Raw genomic sequence first — 14739 nt, 5'->3', positions numbered from 1 at the left:
CACGAGATCCGGCCAGGGCTGGGAGTGGGTGGTAGCAGGCCTGGTAGGGAAATATGTGGGCACTGTCTTGCTGGACTGCAGCTCCCACTGGTGAGCATTAGAACCAGGGCTGGGGGTGGGCCAGGCTGGACAAGACACCAGCGCCTGTCAACATGTATGTGGACAGGTTGGGCTGAGTTAAGTACTCATGAGTATACTTGAGATCCAGATGTGATGCAGGATGAACCAGCTAGGCTGCAGCAAATACTGGAACACACGAAACTATGCCTGAGAATAGGCCTCGTGGGGGTTATTGGAGGTCACCCCAACTAGGCTGTGGCATACGCTAGTGTTGAGTGAACACGAACCTGTGACAGGCAGGGCTGGGCTAGACCACAATATCCATCAGTTGGTGTGAGAGATGGAGCTAGGGATGGGAAGCTGACCGGGAAGCTGCATGCACCAGTATGTGTGTTGGCTGGTTCTTACTGAATTGGACCCTAGCTGGCACGCCCAAGTCAGGTCTAAAATCACTTCAGGGAAGGTTTCTTGGAGGACTGTCCAACTAGACTGCTGGGCTCAAACTCTGGCCACAGGAAAAATCACACTATATGTGGTCCAACCTTGGAATGCATGAGTGGGGACTGGGCCTCCTCAGTTGCTGATGCCTTTGCAGTAGACAGCATGCCCAGATGCATAAGGAAGACATGACAGACAGCTTACCTAGGCCAGCAGAGAACATCAAGTGCCTTGTCAGAGGATAGCAAGCAGAACAGTTTTGAGCATTATTCTAGCCAAGCTTTACAGTAATTGCCTAGGTATAGGGATGTACACTGTGGTGGGTTTGGACATCCAGTATACCTTGGAAAGCAAACCCAGGTTGAGATTTCCTCAACCCTGGTGCACTCTTCCCCTTATTAGGGTCTCTACGGTGTCATCAAATCACCATCCCCACCCTTGGGTGCAGATGTAGTTTTACAGCAAGAAGCATCCCTGTCTCCCTCTGCGGACACAGGAGGAAAAAAAAAATAAAACAGAACATCTGTCTCATCTACTTTTCTTCATACCTCAGTCTTTCCCCCAGAGGCCCCAGTGGACATACATCCATCTCGACTATGTAAACAATAAATGCAAACTTTTGTAAAACTTGCAGAAAACCTTGCAAAGTTCCTACTTTTTAAGATTTGTTTATTTTTATTTGGAAGGCAGATTTATAGAGAGGAGAGACAGAGGAGAGGTCCCCAAATAGGCACAAGGGCAAGATCTGAGCTAATCCAAGGCCAGGAGCCAGGAACTTCCTCTGGCTCTCCCACATAAGTGCAGGGTCTCAAGGCTTTGGGCCATCCGTCTGCTGCTTTCCCAGGCCCCCCAAAAAAAGAAAAATAGGAGCTGGATAGGAAGTAGAGTGGCTGAGATCTGAATTGGCGCCATATGGGATCTGGTGCCTGTTATGCCACTGTGCTGGCCCCTTCATCTAACATTTTACTTATAGAATTTCAATGGCAGGGGCCCGGCGCGGTGGCGCAAGTGGTTAAGGTCCTCGCCTAGCACGCCCGGGATCCCATATGGGCGCCGGTTCTAATCCCGGCAGCCCCGCTTCCCTTCCAGCTCCCCGCCTGTGGCCTGGGAAAGCAGTCGAGGACGGCCCAAAGCTTTGGGACCCTGCACCCGCGTGGGAGACCCGGAAGAGGCTCTTGGCTTCGGATCGGCATAGCATCGGCCGTTGCGCTCACTTGGGGAATGAATCATCGGATGGAAGATCTTCCTCTCTGTCTCTCCTCTCTGTATATCTGCCTTTCCAATAAAAAAATAATAAAAATAAATCTTTAAAAAAAATTAAAAAAAAAAGAATTTCAATGGCAGGAACTCAAAACTGTTCTTAAAGAACTCTCAAGATAAGTATTGTTTGAAAGAATTTTGTGAATAATGAACACTCACTTAAAATACTATAAAAAGTAGCTTTAGTAAGGTGATTATAAGGTTTTTTTTTTCTTTTAATTGAAGGACTTTTTAAGGCAAAAGCAAAGACTGTTTGAAATGAGCAGAGGCTGCATAAGGGTCGAAATTTGGTAACTTTATGATGCAATTCTTACTTTCCTGTATAGACTGGGAAAGACCATTTTGCACAATCAAGAGGAATCATTGGCCTATCCTAAAGAAAGCAAACCCAGAAATGCGTGCAGGGTGGGAACTGAGGATGCCAAATTAAAGCCTTTGCTTTCACCCTGGCAAGACCTTTTCACTGTTTTCTTTCATTTCCTCTTTTTTTTTTTTTAAGAAGGCTGAAGTATGCTGTCTAGTTTTCAGAAGGTTGTCAACTTCCTTCCCATTTCTGAGGCTCTCTGCACTCCTGATTTTATTACCTACAACAGTCTTCAAATTTCAGGACTATCAGCATTTTGAGCCAAATAATTATTGGCTATATGTTTGGTTTTCACAACCTGTACTAATATCATTTAGTGACATCTCATGTGGGTTACTGGTTCATGACCCTGCTGTACCACTTCTGATCCGGCTCCCTGCTAATGGCCTTTGCACAGCAGCGGAGGACAGTCCAAGTGTGTGGTCCCATGCAACCTAAGTAGGAGACCTGGAAGTAACTCCTGTCTCCAGCTTGGCTCAACCTTTGCTGTTGTGGTTTTTTGAGGAGTGAACCAGGGAACTGTAGACCTTTCTCTGCCTTTCCCTGTCTCTAACTCTGACTTTCAAATAAAAAAATTTTTTTTATGATTTTATTTTTTTATTGGAAAGGCAGATTTATGGAGAGAAGGAAATACAGAGAGAAAGATCTTCTGTCCACTGTTTCACTCCCCAAGTGGCTGCAATGGCCAGAGTTGAGCCAATCAGAAGCCCCAAGTCAGGAGCTTCTTCTGAGTTTTCCATACAGGTGCAGGGTCCCAAGGCCTTGGCCCATCCTCTACTGTCTTCCCAGGCCACAAGCAGGGATCCAGAAGGGAAATGGAGCAACCAGGATATGATCCCTGCAAATGCAAGGCAAGGATTTAGTCACTAGGCTATCATGTTAGGCTCAGAAAATCTTTAAAAAAGGAAAAACATGTACACCATCAAGTAATACTTGTATTTTTGAAGAATAAATAGAAATCAACAAATAGTTCAACTGTTTGTTACACCAAGCCCGTTTCTGCTTTGCCAGTGAGCATAGCAAATACAGTCATTGGTTGGGGCCAGTGCAATGGCTCAAGTGGCTAACCCTCCACCTTGCATCACTGGCATCCCATGTGAGTACCGATTTGAGTCTCCATTGCTCCACTTTCCACCCACCTCTCTACTTATGGCTTGAGAAAGCAGTTGGAGTGTGGTCCAAAGTCTTAGGACTCTGCACCTGCTTAGGAGACCTGGAAGAAGCATCTGGCTTTGGATCAGTACAGCTCTGACTGTTACAGCCATTTGGGGAGTGACTAGCAGATGGGCAGTCTCTCTCTCTGTCTTCCCTTCTCTCTGATAATCTGCCTTGAAAGGTAGATTATTTTTATTTGAAAATAAAAATCAATCCTAAAAAAGAATTGGTTTTCAGGAGCAGGCATATTATTTTTAATAAGGAAGTTTTTTAAATATTTGTTTATTTTTATTGGAAAGGGCAGATTTCCAATTTCTTATTTGTATTATGTGTTTATTAAGAAAGTAGTTTTTTGTCTTTTTCCAAGACAAAAATTTAATTGTATTTTCCTCTTTCTTTGATGTGTTTATTATTCAGTTCTTCAGGTTCTGTTCTTTGGAACTTCAGGTTTGATCAAACCGTATTGATGATTCATGTGAATCATCAAAAAGATAACTTTGAAAGAATGTCTCTCCTCATTTTCTTACCATGTAATTCAGACCCTGAGATCTCCTTGCTGACTGACAGCTTCAGCCTTTCTTTAAGAGCTTGCTCTAGGATCTTCCTCGGTTAGTTCCTGTACACACAGCGTTGTCAGTGTTAACAGATTGGGGACCAGTGGCCAGCGTGACGGCTCAGTTGGCTCATCTCCCGCCTGTAAGTGCTGTCATGCCACATGGGTGCCAGTTTTTGTCACAGATGCCCTTCTTCCCATCTAGCTCCTTGCTTCTCATCTGGGAAAGCAGTGGAGGGTGGCTAAGAGCTTTGGGGCCCTGCACCCATATGGGAGATGCACAAGAAGCTCCTGGCAGGACCAATGCTGTGGTGCAGCTGGGTAGGGTTAGCATTCCATATCATAGTTCATCTGCTCCCCTTGGCTCGAGTCCTTACTAGTGTTCCTGGCTGCTAGTTTCAGTCTGTCCCAAACCTGACTATCACAGCCAGTGTCTCTCTCTCTCTCCATATGTGTGTGTGTGTGTGTGTGTGTGTGTGTGTGTGTGTGTGTGTGTGTGTGTGCGTGTGTTGCTCAGCCTTGCAAATACATCCATAAACATAAACGGAAACATGCAGAGAGATCAAGCTATAGTTAGTGGAAGATTAAGCTTGAACCAGCCGTTCTGATTACAGGTTTTTCTGTTGATATGCACCAGTCAAGCCCTGTGTGCATTTCGTCACAGCTCACCCCCTACTGATGCTTCAATCACAAGGCTTCACTCCGTCTTCCATTACCATGTACTTCGTCAGCAATGACACATTTTTGCTTTCAGCCTGTGTAAGCTGTACTTCTCCTTTTTACAGTTTTGCTGGATTCCATACTGGCTTTCTCCGCATTACCTTAGTTGAAGTGGTTTGTTCCTTATGCTAGGATTCTCTTTGTATTTCATTGTTTTCATTTGTTTTATGCTATTTAAAACTTTATTTTTGTCATCTTATTAGATTATAAGATCCTGAAAAATAAACTGCATTGTATTGTATCTTTACAAAACTATGGAACCAATACCTTGAACTTAAGAGACATGCAAGAAATGTCACTTTAGCTTCATTTATTCAAATATTTTATTAGATGTTTTGTTTTTATGAGAGTGGAATGTCTGATTCTTTTAAAATAAGCTCCTTTAAAAATAATTGCAGGGCCTAGCACGATGGCTCAGTGGCTAAATCCTCACCTTGCATCTGCTAGTATCCTATGTGGGTGCCATTTCCTCTCCCACTGTTCCACTTCCCGTTCAGCTCCCTGCTTGTGGCCTGGGAAAGCAGTAGAGGACGGTCCAAAGCCTTGGGATCCTGCACCCATATGGGAGACCTGAAGGAAGCTCCAGGCTCCTGACTTTAGATCAGCTCATCCCTGGCCATTACAGTTGCTTAGGAAATGAGCCAGCAGATGGAAGATCTTTTCTGTTTCTTCTTCTCTCTGTAAATCTAACTTTTCCAATAAAAATAAATAAATCTTAAAAAAAAAAATTACAACTGGACAAAGACTCAGTGGTTAAATCCTTGCCTTGCAAGCACCCGTATCGCATATGGCTGCTGGTTCATGTCCTGGCTGCTCCACCCCCATCCAGCTCTGGCAAAGCAGCAGAGGATGGCATGTAGTTTTGGGACCCTGTACCCATGTGGGAGCTTTTGGCTCCCAGCTTCAGATCAGCTCGTCTCTGGCCATTGCTGCCATTTGGAGAGTGAACCTGCAGGTGGAAGATCTTTTTCTTTGTCTCTTCTCTGTAAATCTGCCTTTCCAATAAAAATGAACAAATCTTTATTTAAATGAAAAAGTAATTACAACCTAGTTGTGAGGGTATTTATTCTTCAGTTGTATAATAGTTTATAAATTCAGTAAATTTTTAAAAAATAATTTTTAAATACGTTTTTGATCCTGATACCTACTTTTCAGTTAACAACTCTTATCAGTTATATATATATATATATATATAGACATAGTATAGTTTTATAAATACAATTTAATAAATAAAAATTGAAAATAGGATAAATGTTATAAAATTTTTTGAATATTTCTATACTTTCCTATTGGTTTCCCAGATTAAAAACCTATGAACTCTTAACCATCTAAATCATTGTTTTCAGGTTTTTGAAAACGTGAAAAAAAATCTTGAAAACAATTTAGAAATGTACAAAAGTTTTTTTCCAGTGGAACAGTTAAGATCAAAATATAAGATGAAGCTTGGTACTATCCTCCCATTAAACACATGGCTGAAGCCAAAAGTGGACTGCAAACATGGTTATGCTTTTTCACCGGGCAAAGCAAACAAGAGACTGTGATTCGTTCCATGGTCAAACTGTTCGCATTAGAAAACCAACCAGAGACTTATTTTGTGTGTGCTCGTGAATAAGGACCTCCAGATGAAGCAGGGGAAGCGTTTCCTCTGGGACCTCCGTGCTGCTCAGTTCACTGGTCATGTCCCGTCGCTGTGGGCCTCTGATATAGGGTGGAGTTTGTAAATGAGCATTTAGACCTGAGAGCTGAAGAATTTTCTAGAGTGCTGTGTTCTGAGGTATTGGTAGTTTAGACTATAATCTACTTTTTAAAAATGGATCTGTATGTGTTTGGCTGAGGAGCCAGTGGGACAAAGCTAGCATCTGTGGGATTATGACTGAACGCCTCTGAGTCAGAATCCCGCCCAGGTGGAACGATGCGGCAGCACTAAAGAGCCTCGGATGGCCTGGATGGCTTTGGATGGCTTAGGATAGTGGACCTTCCACCATCCCCACCCACCCACGGATGCATCTGGGTCCCCTGCGGAGAGCCTTTCATCCTGGGAAATAGGACATGGCCGGAAAGGGGGCCACCTTCTCATCCGCCACCCAGCACTCGTTCGTAGAGAACCTGGTGCTAAACCATTTGCAGACAACCTGCTTCTGGGTCGCGGTTTCCTGCATAGCAGAGCAGCTTCCTTGCTGCAGTTTTTGGAAGCCCTTGACAAAAGGGTTCGTAATAAAAAAGATTTTTTAGTGGATTTAAAAGTTGAATCTTATTATTTGAAGTAAGCACTTAAAATTTTAATCTCAAACTATTAATCATAAAAATTTTGATAAAGATACCTTCAAATTCAATCCATGACATAACCTCCCAAATAAAGATACTGTGGTGAATCATGTATTTGTAAATACAAGAAAATAGAGCTAAAAAGAGGATATTATCTAAATATTAGGGGCTCTAAGTGTGTGTTTTAGAAATATTGGAATTAATACTCTTGTGACTGAAGTTTGAAAATTATTGGTCTTGGGCCCGGCGCGGTGGCGCAAGTGGTTAAGTCCTCGCCTTGCACGCCCGGGATCCCATATGGGCGCCGGTTCTAATCCCGGCAGCCCCGCTTCCCTTCCAGCTCCCTGCCTGTGGCCTGGGAAAGCAGTCGAGGACGGCCCAAAGCTTTGGGAACCTGCACCCTCGTGGGAGACCCGGAAGAGGCTCCTGGCTTCGGATCGGCATAGTATCGGCCCGTTGCGCTCACTTGGGGAGTGAATCATCGGACGGAAGATCTTCCTCTCTGTCTCTCCTCTCTGTATATCCGCCTTTCCAATAAAAAAAATAATAAAAATAAATCTTTAAAAAAAAAAAAAAAGAAAATTATTGGTCTTTGGGCCCGGCGCAGTGGCCCAGTACTAAAGTACTAAAGTACTTGAATGCACTGGGATCCCATATGCGTGCCAGTTCTAATCCTCTCTGTCTCTCCTCCTCTCTCTGTATATATATCTGACTTTGCAATAAAAATGAATAAATGTTTTTTAAGAATAATCAAATTATTGTTCTTCTGCCTGCACTGTTCAGTAGAGCTTAGCAGGGTGATGAAAGAGGATTGATTGTATGTCCTTTCCAGTATGGCGGCTGATAGTCAAGGTGGCAGTTAAGTTCTGTAATGTAGCCAGACTAACTGGGAAACTACATTTTTAACTTAATTTTAATTATTTCAAATTTAAATACCTGGGTGTAGGTAGGGAGTCACCATGTGTTGGACCATGCGACTCCAGAGAATGGGAAAGACTGTTCGTGGTTCAGGCTCTCTAGGAACAGAATAGCAGTAGGATTATTTTCTCCAACAGGAACTGGATATAAAAACCCCGGATATCTGGGGCCAGCTTCGTGGCGTAGCTGATTAAGTTGCTGCCTACCACTGTGGCGTACCAGTTTGTGCCCCAGCTGCTCCACTCCCGATCTACCTTTCTGCTCATGCACCTAGCAGAGTAGTGGGAGGTGGCCCTCCGCACTTGGGCTGTGCCATCCACTGAGAGACCCTGCTAGTTTTGAACTTGAAAAATTAACAATCATACTTTAGTATGTATCTCTCCTTTTTGATGTTAATTGATTTTTACAAATATTGTGCTAGACTAACATCGTGTGTTTAAAATTCTTTCCTAAGACTTAAATCATTTACTCATAAAAATAGAAAGCTGTGAATATACTGATATAAGGTCGTTTTCCCCACAGTTTCCAGAGTGTGGATTCTTTGGCATGTATGATAAAATTCTTCTCTTTCGCCATGACATGAACTCAGAAAATATTTTGCAGCTGATTACCTCAGCAGATGAAATACATGAAGGAGACCTAGTAGAAGTTGTTCTTTCAGGTGAGTAAGTAGCTTTTTCTCTTCTTTTTTTCCCCATAGAGTCTCTTTCTGTGCTGACTGCTATGTCTGATCGTACTTGGTCTTGGTACAGTAATTGCTTCCTTTATCTGTCGTAGTGGTTACTGTGTGACTTTTGCTCTCAGGAAGGTTATAGCGCAGATGAGAAAAAGTAGGAAAATAAACTGAATTACTTGAGAGTGATTCAGCTAAGAGAAATAGCAGTTTAACTAAAAGAGGAATATACTCTTTTCTCTGAATTGAAGAAATAAAACAATTATACTGAAATTTTGTTCCCTTTCCCCACATCTGTAAAGAGCATAGAAGAAGAAAATTGAGTTTCTGAAAAGATTCACGAAAAAAGGGGAAACAATGCAGATATGGAAGAGGAAGCTGCAGTACTGACTTTTCGCATGCCTTTGTCAGACGTTCCTCCCCATTCGTTCTCAGAAGACATTGTCACGTCTTTCCTTTTTGTGCCTCACTCATTCTTACCGTTCTTTCTTCCTAACTCTGTTTCTGATCTCATCCAACGATATGTGGCAGGATCATTAGGGAGTGGTGTAAAGCAAGGAAAAGTGTCTTAGTCGTAATGTAAATAATGGATCTGCAGCATTTTTTGTTGGGCAAGAAAATAGGAATAATGAAAGAAATGAAGCCAGCTGCCTGGCCAAGGACCCAGAGTCCTGCTGTCACTTTGTCCTCATGTCAGATTTTTGCTTCAGCCTGTTCTGTCCCCTCTCCTTCTCAGTGCCCACTCCTGTCATAGTTCTGCCCTCCCCCCTCTCCCAACCCCCTCATCACTCACCTTTCACATCGCAGCCACAAACCATCTGTCCTTGGATGCTTCGTCAAAACACAGGGCTATCCATTTGGAATTTGCAGACTGAGGCGAGAGGAAAGTCTTTGTTTCCTGATGCATTGCTCACTGAGGAAAGAAAAATCTCTTTTACTTAACCGTTATGACTGTGGAGAAGGACAGGAGACTGTCAGTGTTAGAACTCTGTTTTTACCACAGAGCTTATAAGTTAAAGTTAAGTTTTGCAATTTTTTTTAATGTAAAGCTTATTTTTTTAAAGATTTATTTATTTTTATTGGAAAGTCAGATATACAGAGAGGAAGAGAGATAGAGAGGAAGATCTTCCGCCAGATTATTCGCTTTCCAAGCAGCTGCAATGGCCAGAGCAGAGCTGATCTGAAGCCAGGAGCCAGAAGCTTCTTCTGGGTCTCCCACACAGGTGCAGGGTCCCAAGGCTTTAGGCCATCTAACTGCTTTCACAGACCACAAGCAGGGATCTGGCTGGGAAGCAGGGCCGCCAGGATCAGACCCGGCACCCATATAGGATCCCAGCGTGTGCAAGGAAAGACTTTAGCCACTAGGCCACTGCACCTGACCCAAGTTTTGCAATATTTTTAATGTTACATTTTCTAGTGTATTATAAATTACTCCATTTAAAGATACTTATTTGAAAGACAGGGAATTTCATTTGCTGTTGTACTTTCAAAATGTATTGAACAGTTAAGGCTAGATTGGCCAGAATTCAGTCTAGCTCTCCCACCAGAATGGAAGGGACTGAGGTATTTGAGCTGTTGCTTTCTGCGTCCCAATGCACACATAAGCAGAAACCAGGACTTAAACCCAAGCACTCTGTTATCTCTCAGGTGTGTCCTAGACTATTTTCAGTTGCATAAAATAGGTCTGTTATTTGTTATCTTGTCAGTATGAGAAAATACTTTACTAGGGTGTTTCAGAAAGTTAATGGAAAAATAGAATTGGGAAAATAGAATTGGGCCTGGTGCGATGACCTAGAGGTTAAATCCTCACCTTGCACACGCCAGAATTCCATATGGGTGCCAGTTCATTTCCTGGCTGCTCCATTTCCCTTCCAGCTCCCTGCTTCTGGCCTGGGAAAGCAGTAGAGGATGGCCCAAACCTTGGAACCCTATTCCTGTGTAGGAGACCTGGAAGAAGTTCCTGGCTCCTGGTTTCAGTTTGGCTCAGCTCCAGTCATTGCAGGCACTTGGGGAGTGAACCTGCAGATGGAAGATCTTTCACTCTATCTCTCCTTCACCCTGGAAATCTGCCTTTCCAATTTAAAAAAAAGAAAAGAAAATCAAAAAGGAAAAATAAAAAGTTGATTTGGCACAGAAGATGTTTGAAATTCATGCACTTTTTAAAAACAGTATCTGTTTTCCATGAATTTTTGTAATGCCTTCATACCTAACCTACAGAAATACTGTTGGAGCTCACATTATTTGAAACTAGTATCCTTCCTAAACTGGAGTTAAAATGATACATTTATGCATGTATGTATGTATTTATTGAAAGGCCCCTTTTTCTGGTTCACTTCCCCAATGACCACAGTGGCCCACAGTGGGCCAGTGCCAGAGCAAGGAATTTAGTTGAGTTCCCTCACGTGGGTGGCAGTAGCCTCCTAACTTCAGCCATCACTCCTAATTCTCAGGTACTACATACATAGAATCAGAAATTTATCTAGTCTTCCAACTCAAGTACTGCAGTGTTGGGTGTGAGCATCCCAGTTACTGGGCTAAATATCTGTTCCCTAAACTAAAGTTTAAAAATCACCATTTTAGATGTTAAAGTAATTTCTTTTTATGGTTAAGTGAAACCTTCAGAGAGAATACAGTTCTGTGTACTTTGACATAAATGAATATGGTGAACATTCCTAATTTCAGTGCAATTACAAAGATAGGATTTACAATTTAAAAAATTGTTTTCTTTTAGCTTTGGCCACAGTGGAAGACTTCCAGATTCGTCCACATACCCTCTATGTTCATTCTTACAAAGCTCCTACTTTTTGTGATTACTGTGGTGAAATGCTGTGGGGATTGGTACGCCAGGGACTGAAATGTGAAGGTATGTGTCTGTACATTCTTTTACTTTTTTTACTTTGTAGGATTTTATGTTTGCATTCTGTAATTGTTGATGAAAAACAAAGAAGAACATTAGTGGGTGACTTGGTAGTCATGACATTTTAGAATTAGTGTGAGAGTCTGTTCTTGCTTCTGCCACCACACAGTCACTCTAGGGGTCAGTGTCTCTATAACATATCTGTACCCCATCGCTTTCTCCAATGCGCGTAACACTTGATGAGAAAGTGACTCCATAAATGTTAACTTCCTTTCTTTCTTGTTCTGATTTAGAATTGCTGGGGAGTAGGACCAAATATAAATTTCAATTAAGAAGCAGTTCTCTAAAGAGAAAAGTCCAGAAGCGTCTTCTTTTTTGTTTTCCTGAAGGGCCAGAGGGAATTGTTTCTTGGCCTTTGGGCTAAGATCAAACGTGAAGGGCCAGAGAAGAAGTATTCTAGGCTTAATTGGCCAGCTGATCTCTGTCGTGAGGATGCTATGCTGAGAGTGAAGCTAACAACAGATGTGTGGAATCAAACTGGAATGGCTCTATTCCAATATACTTTAGTTATGAACAATGAAATTTGCTCTTCATATAATGCTGACATTGTGGGAGGAACTTGGTACACAAGCCACAGCTTGCTGACTTCTGCTTTTAGTCAGTGTTTCTCGAACCCCACCATCCATCATAAAGCATACCTTGCTGGATCCTGTCCTGAGCATTCCGCTGTCAGTAGGTGTGGAATAGAGTCCAGGAATGTACATTTTCTAATAGGATCCCAGAAGATTGCCACAGCCACTGCTCTAGCAAACATATCCTTTCTGAGTGTTTCTGCATGTTTCTTATTCTTTCTGAAATTGTTTCCATTTAACCTGTCACCTTGCCCTTAGTTAGGTATTACTGCCAGAGAATATAAGTTAAATAAAAGAAGCAGTGGTTTTGTGTATTACACTTAAATAGTGAAGTCCTTTTAATATTAGTTTTTGCCTTTTAAAATGTATTTAGGCTGTGGATTAAATTATCATAAACGATGTGCCTTCAAGATTCCCAATAACTGCAGTGGAGTGAGAAAGAGGCGTCTGTCGAATGTGTCTCTACCAGGCCCTGGCCTCTCGGTCCCAAGACCCCTACAGCCTGAGTGTGTGCCACTTCTCAGTGAGGAGGTATGTATTCTAAGGTAACAGAGGGCCATTTTACTAGTTCTGTCTGTAGGCAGACTTGGTGACAGCATCTTAGAATACCAGCTACATGCTAAAGAATACTAATTTATACACTTAAGGAAGTTAGAATGTGATCATGGAGAGAGGACTTGGCAGTAATAGTGAACTGGCAGTGTATACTTGGGATTGCATTAGTTCCTGACAGTATTCTGACTCCTGGTTTTCATATTTCATTTCATCTTACACCTGACAGAAAGGTTACTTATGCACGACTTTGATTAGATATCATTCCTTACTAAGAAATCTGTATATATTGTATTTCTGAAAATCTGTACTCTACAACATTCCCTGGATTCCTTGCTCTTCTACTTTTGTTTTTGTTGTCCATCCTAACTGGACTTTCCTATCTTTAAAACCAGCTTTCCTGATTTTAGCCTTTCCTAGAGGTTTGTTTTGTTTACTGAGTGCCATCACACTTTTCAAACATCCTTAATTATATGTGTAACATTCTGCCTATGATTGTTCTGCCCAGTGAGATCTGGTTAAAGAAGACACTGTTTAACTCTCGGAGGTGCCCTGTAATGCTGCGTAATGTCTGTAATTGTGTGGGTGCTCATGATGAACGAATGACGCCAGTATCCCCACAGGAGGAGGTGTTTACAAATGACTTGTCTGAAGTCACAGAGGAAATGAATAGAGATCCTGGACTTAAACTCAGATGTCATTCTTCTGAAATGAATGATTTTTTTCTTCTAAATATATTGGGCTTTTCAAGGGTACAGAGTAAAGAATAATTTCCTGGGATAGCAGTGTAAAAGAGTAGATTAAGCCACTGCCTACAGATATGGCATCCCTCATGGGTGCTGATTGATTTCTGACTGTTCCAGCTCCAATACAGCACCTTGCTAATGTGCTTGGGACAGCCACAAAAGATGGCCCACGTAGGTGGGTCCTTCCACCTATGTGGTAGACCCAGATAGAGTTCTAGCCTCCCCACTCTGGCCTGGCTCAACCCCAGCTATTGCAGCTGTTTGGAGAGTGAGTCAGTGGGCAGAAGATCTCTCCCTTTCTGTAACTCTGCCTTTCAAATAAATTTTTTTTTTTAATTCCTTGCATATTTAGCAAATTCAAGCAATTTTCACTTGTGGATTATAATCTTCCCATCAGACTGTTAATGAATGGCAAAACAAAGCTTTGGACAGTTTTCAAGAGTTTTTGCTACATTAATAGCTTGTGAAATCTTTTCATGAAAATCCTGTATTTACACATTGCTTCAAAGTGGTGTGCAATTTTTGTTATTTTTAATTTTAATGTTTTATTTGGAAGGGAGACAGAGATACGTCTTCTCTCCACTGATTCCCTCCCCAAATGCCCACAAGGGCCAGAGGGTGGCCCAGGCAGAAGCTAGGAGCCCATAACTCAGCTAGGTCTCCCGTGTGAATGGCAGGGTCCCAGGTACTTGCAATCATCTGGCTGTTTCAAGGATGCGCAAAGGAAGCTGGATCAGAAGTGGAGGAGTCGGTGCTCACACCAGATACTCCACTGTGGGGTGCAGCCGTCCTGAGCAGTTACTGAAGTGCTCTGCCAAACATTGATGTATATAACTTTTAATGCAGAAACAGTCCTGTGGCATTAACATCTGGAAGAGCTTGGGTAATGACTTGTTGTAAGAAAATTATTGTTTTATATGCCAAACTGTACAATTGATTGATCTAGGAATGAAGACTACAGGACAGAACTATGATGCTTTGAGAGCTCCGTTAAGTTGAGGTCAGCATCATGGCACAGCAAGCTAAACCTCTGCCTACAGTACCAGCATCCCATGCAGCACTGGTTTGAGTCCTGGTACCTGGTAATGCACCTAGGAAAGAAACAGCTGTCCAAAGTCCTTGGGCCTCTGCACCCATGTGAGAGACTGGGAAGCTCCTGGCTCCTGGCTTCAGAGCAGCTCGGCTCCAGCCACTGCAGCCATTTGGGGAGTGAACCAGCAGGTGGAAGTGTATTCACACTCTCTTTCACTGTTACTCTGACTTTGAAATAAATGAAACCTTACATATATATGAAAACCAAGGGGGAAAAAAAGAGCTCTAAAAATGACTGATAATGGCATGCCAGGTTCCCCAAGATTTTCTTTTTATGTTTATTTATTAATGCAGCTTTCATTTGAAAAAGTGAAAGGGAGGGAAGGAGAGGTTCTTTCATCCACTGATTTACACGCAGGTGGCTGCAATGGCCAGGGCTGGGCCAGACCACAATCACGAGCTTTATTCAAGTCTCCCATGTGGGTGTCACCGCTGCTTTCCCAGACCATTATCG

At 42.5% G+C, this 14739-nt stretch overlaps 1 protein-coding gene across 1 annotated transcript in view; it reads left to right on the top strand.

Annotated features, from left to right (window-relative positions):
• The window catches only part of PRKD3 (protein kinase D3), a 71346-nt gene that overhangs the window by 25274 nt on the left and 31333 nt on the right, over positions 1 to 14739 (top strand). Inside the window, exons 3-5 of the mRNA XM_040993090.1 lie at positions 8256 to 8394; positions 11138 to 11269; positions 12269 to 12426. Coding sequence (XP_040849024.1) covers positions 8256 to 8394; positions 11138 to 11269; positions 12269 to 12426 — 429 coding nt within the window. The remainder of the gene's footprint in view (positions 1 to 8255; positions 8395 to 11137; positions 11270 to 12268; positions 12427 to 14739) is intronic.

This window comes from Ochotona curzoniae, unplaced genomic scaffold (genome assembly GCF_017591425.1).
Source record: "Ochotona curzoniae isolate NIBS_2020 unplaced genomic scaffold, NIBS_Ocur_1.0 contig_883, whole genome shotgun sequence".
NCBI classification, from domain to species: domain Eukaryota; kingdom Metazoa; phylum Chordata; class Mammalia; order Lagomorpha; family Ochotonidae; genus Ochotona; species Ochotona curzoniae.
The sequence above is the reverse complement of the archived record's forward strand: the minus strand, read 5'-3'. Positions and strand labels throughout refer to the sequence as shown.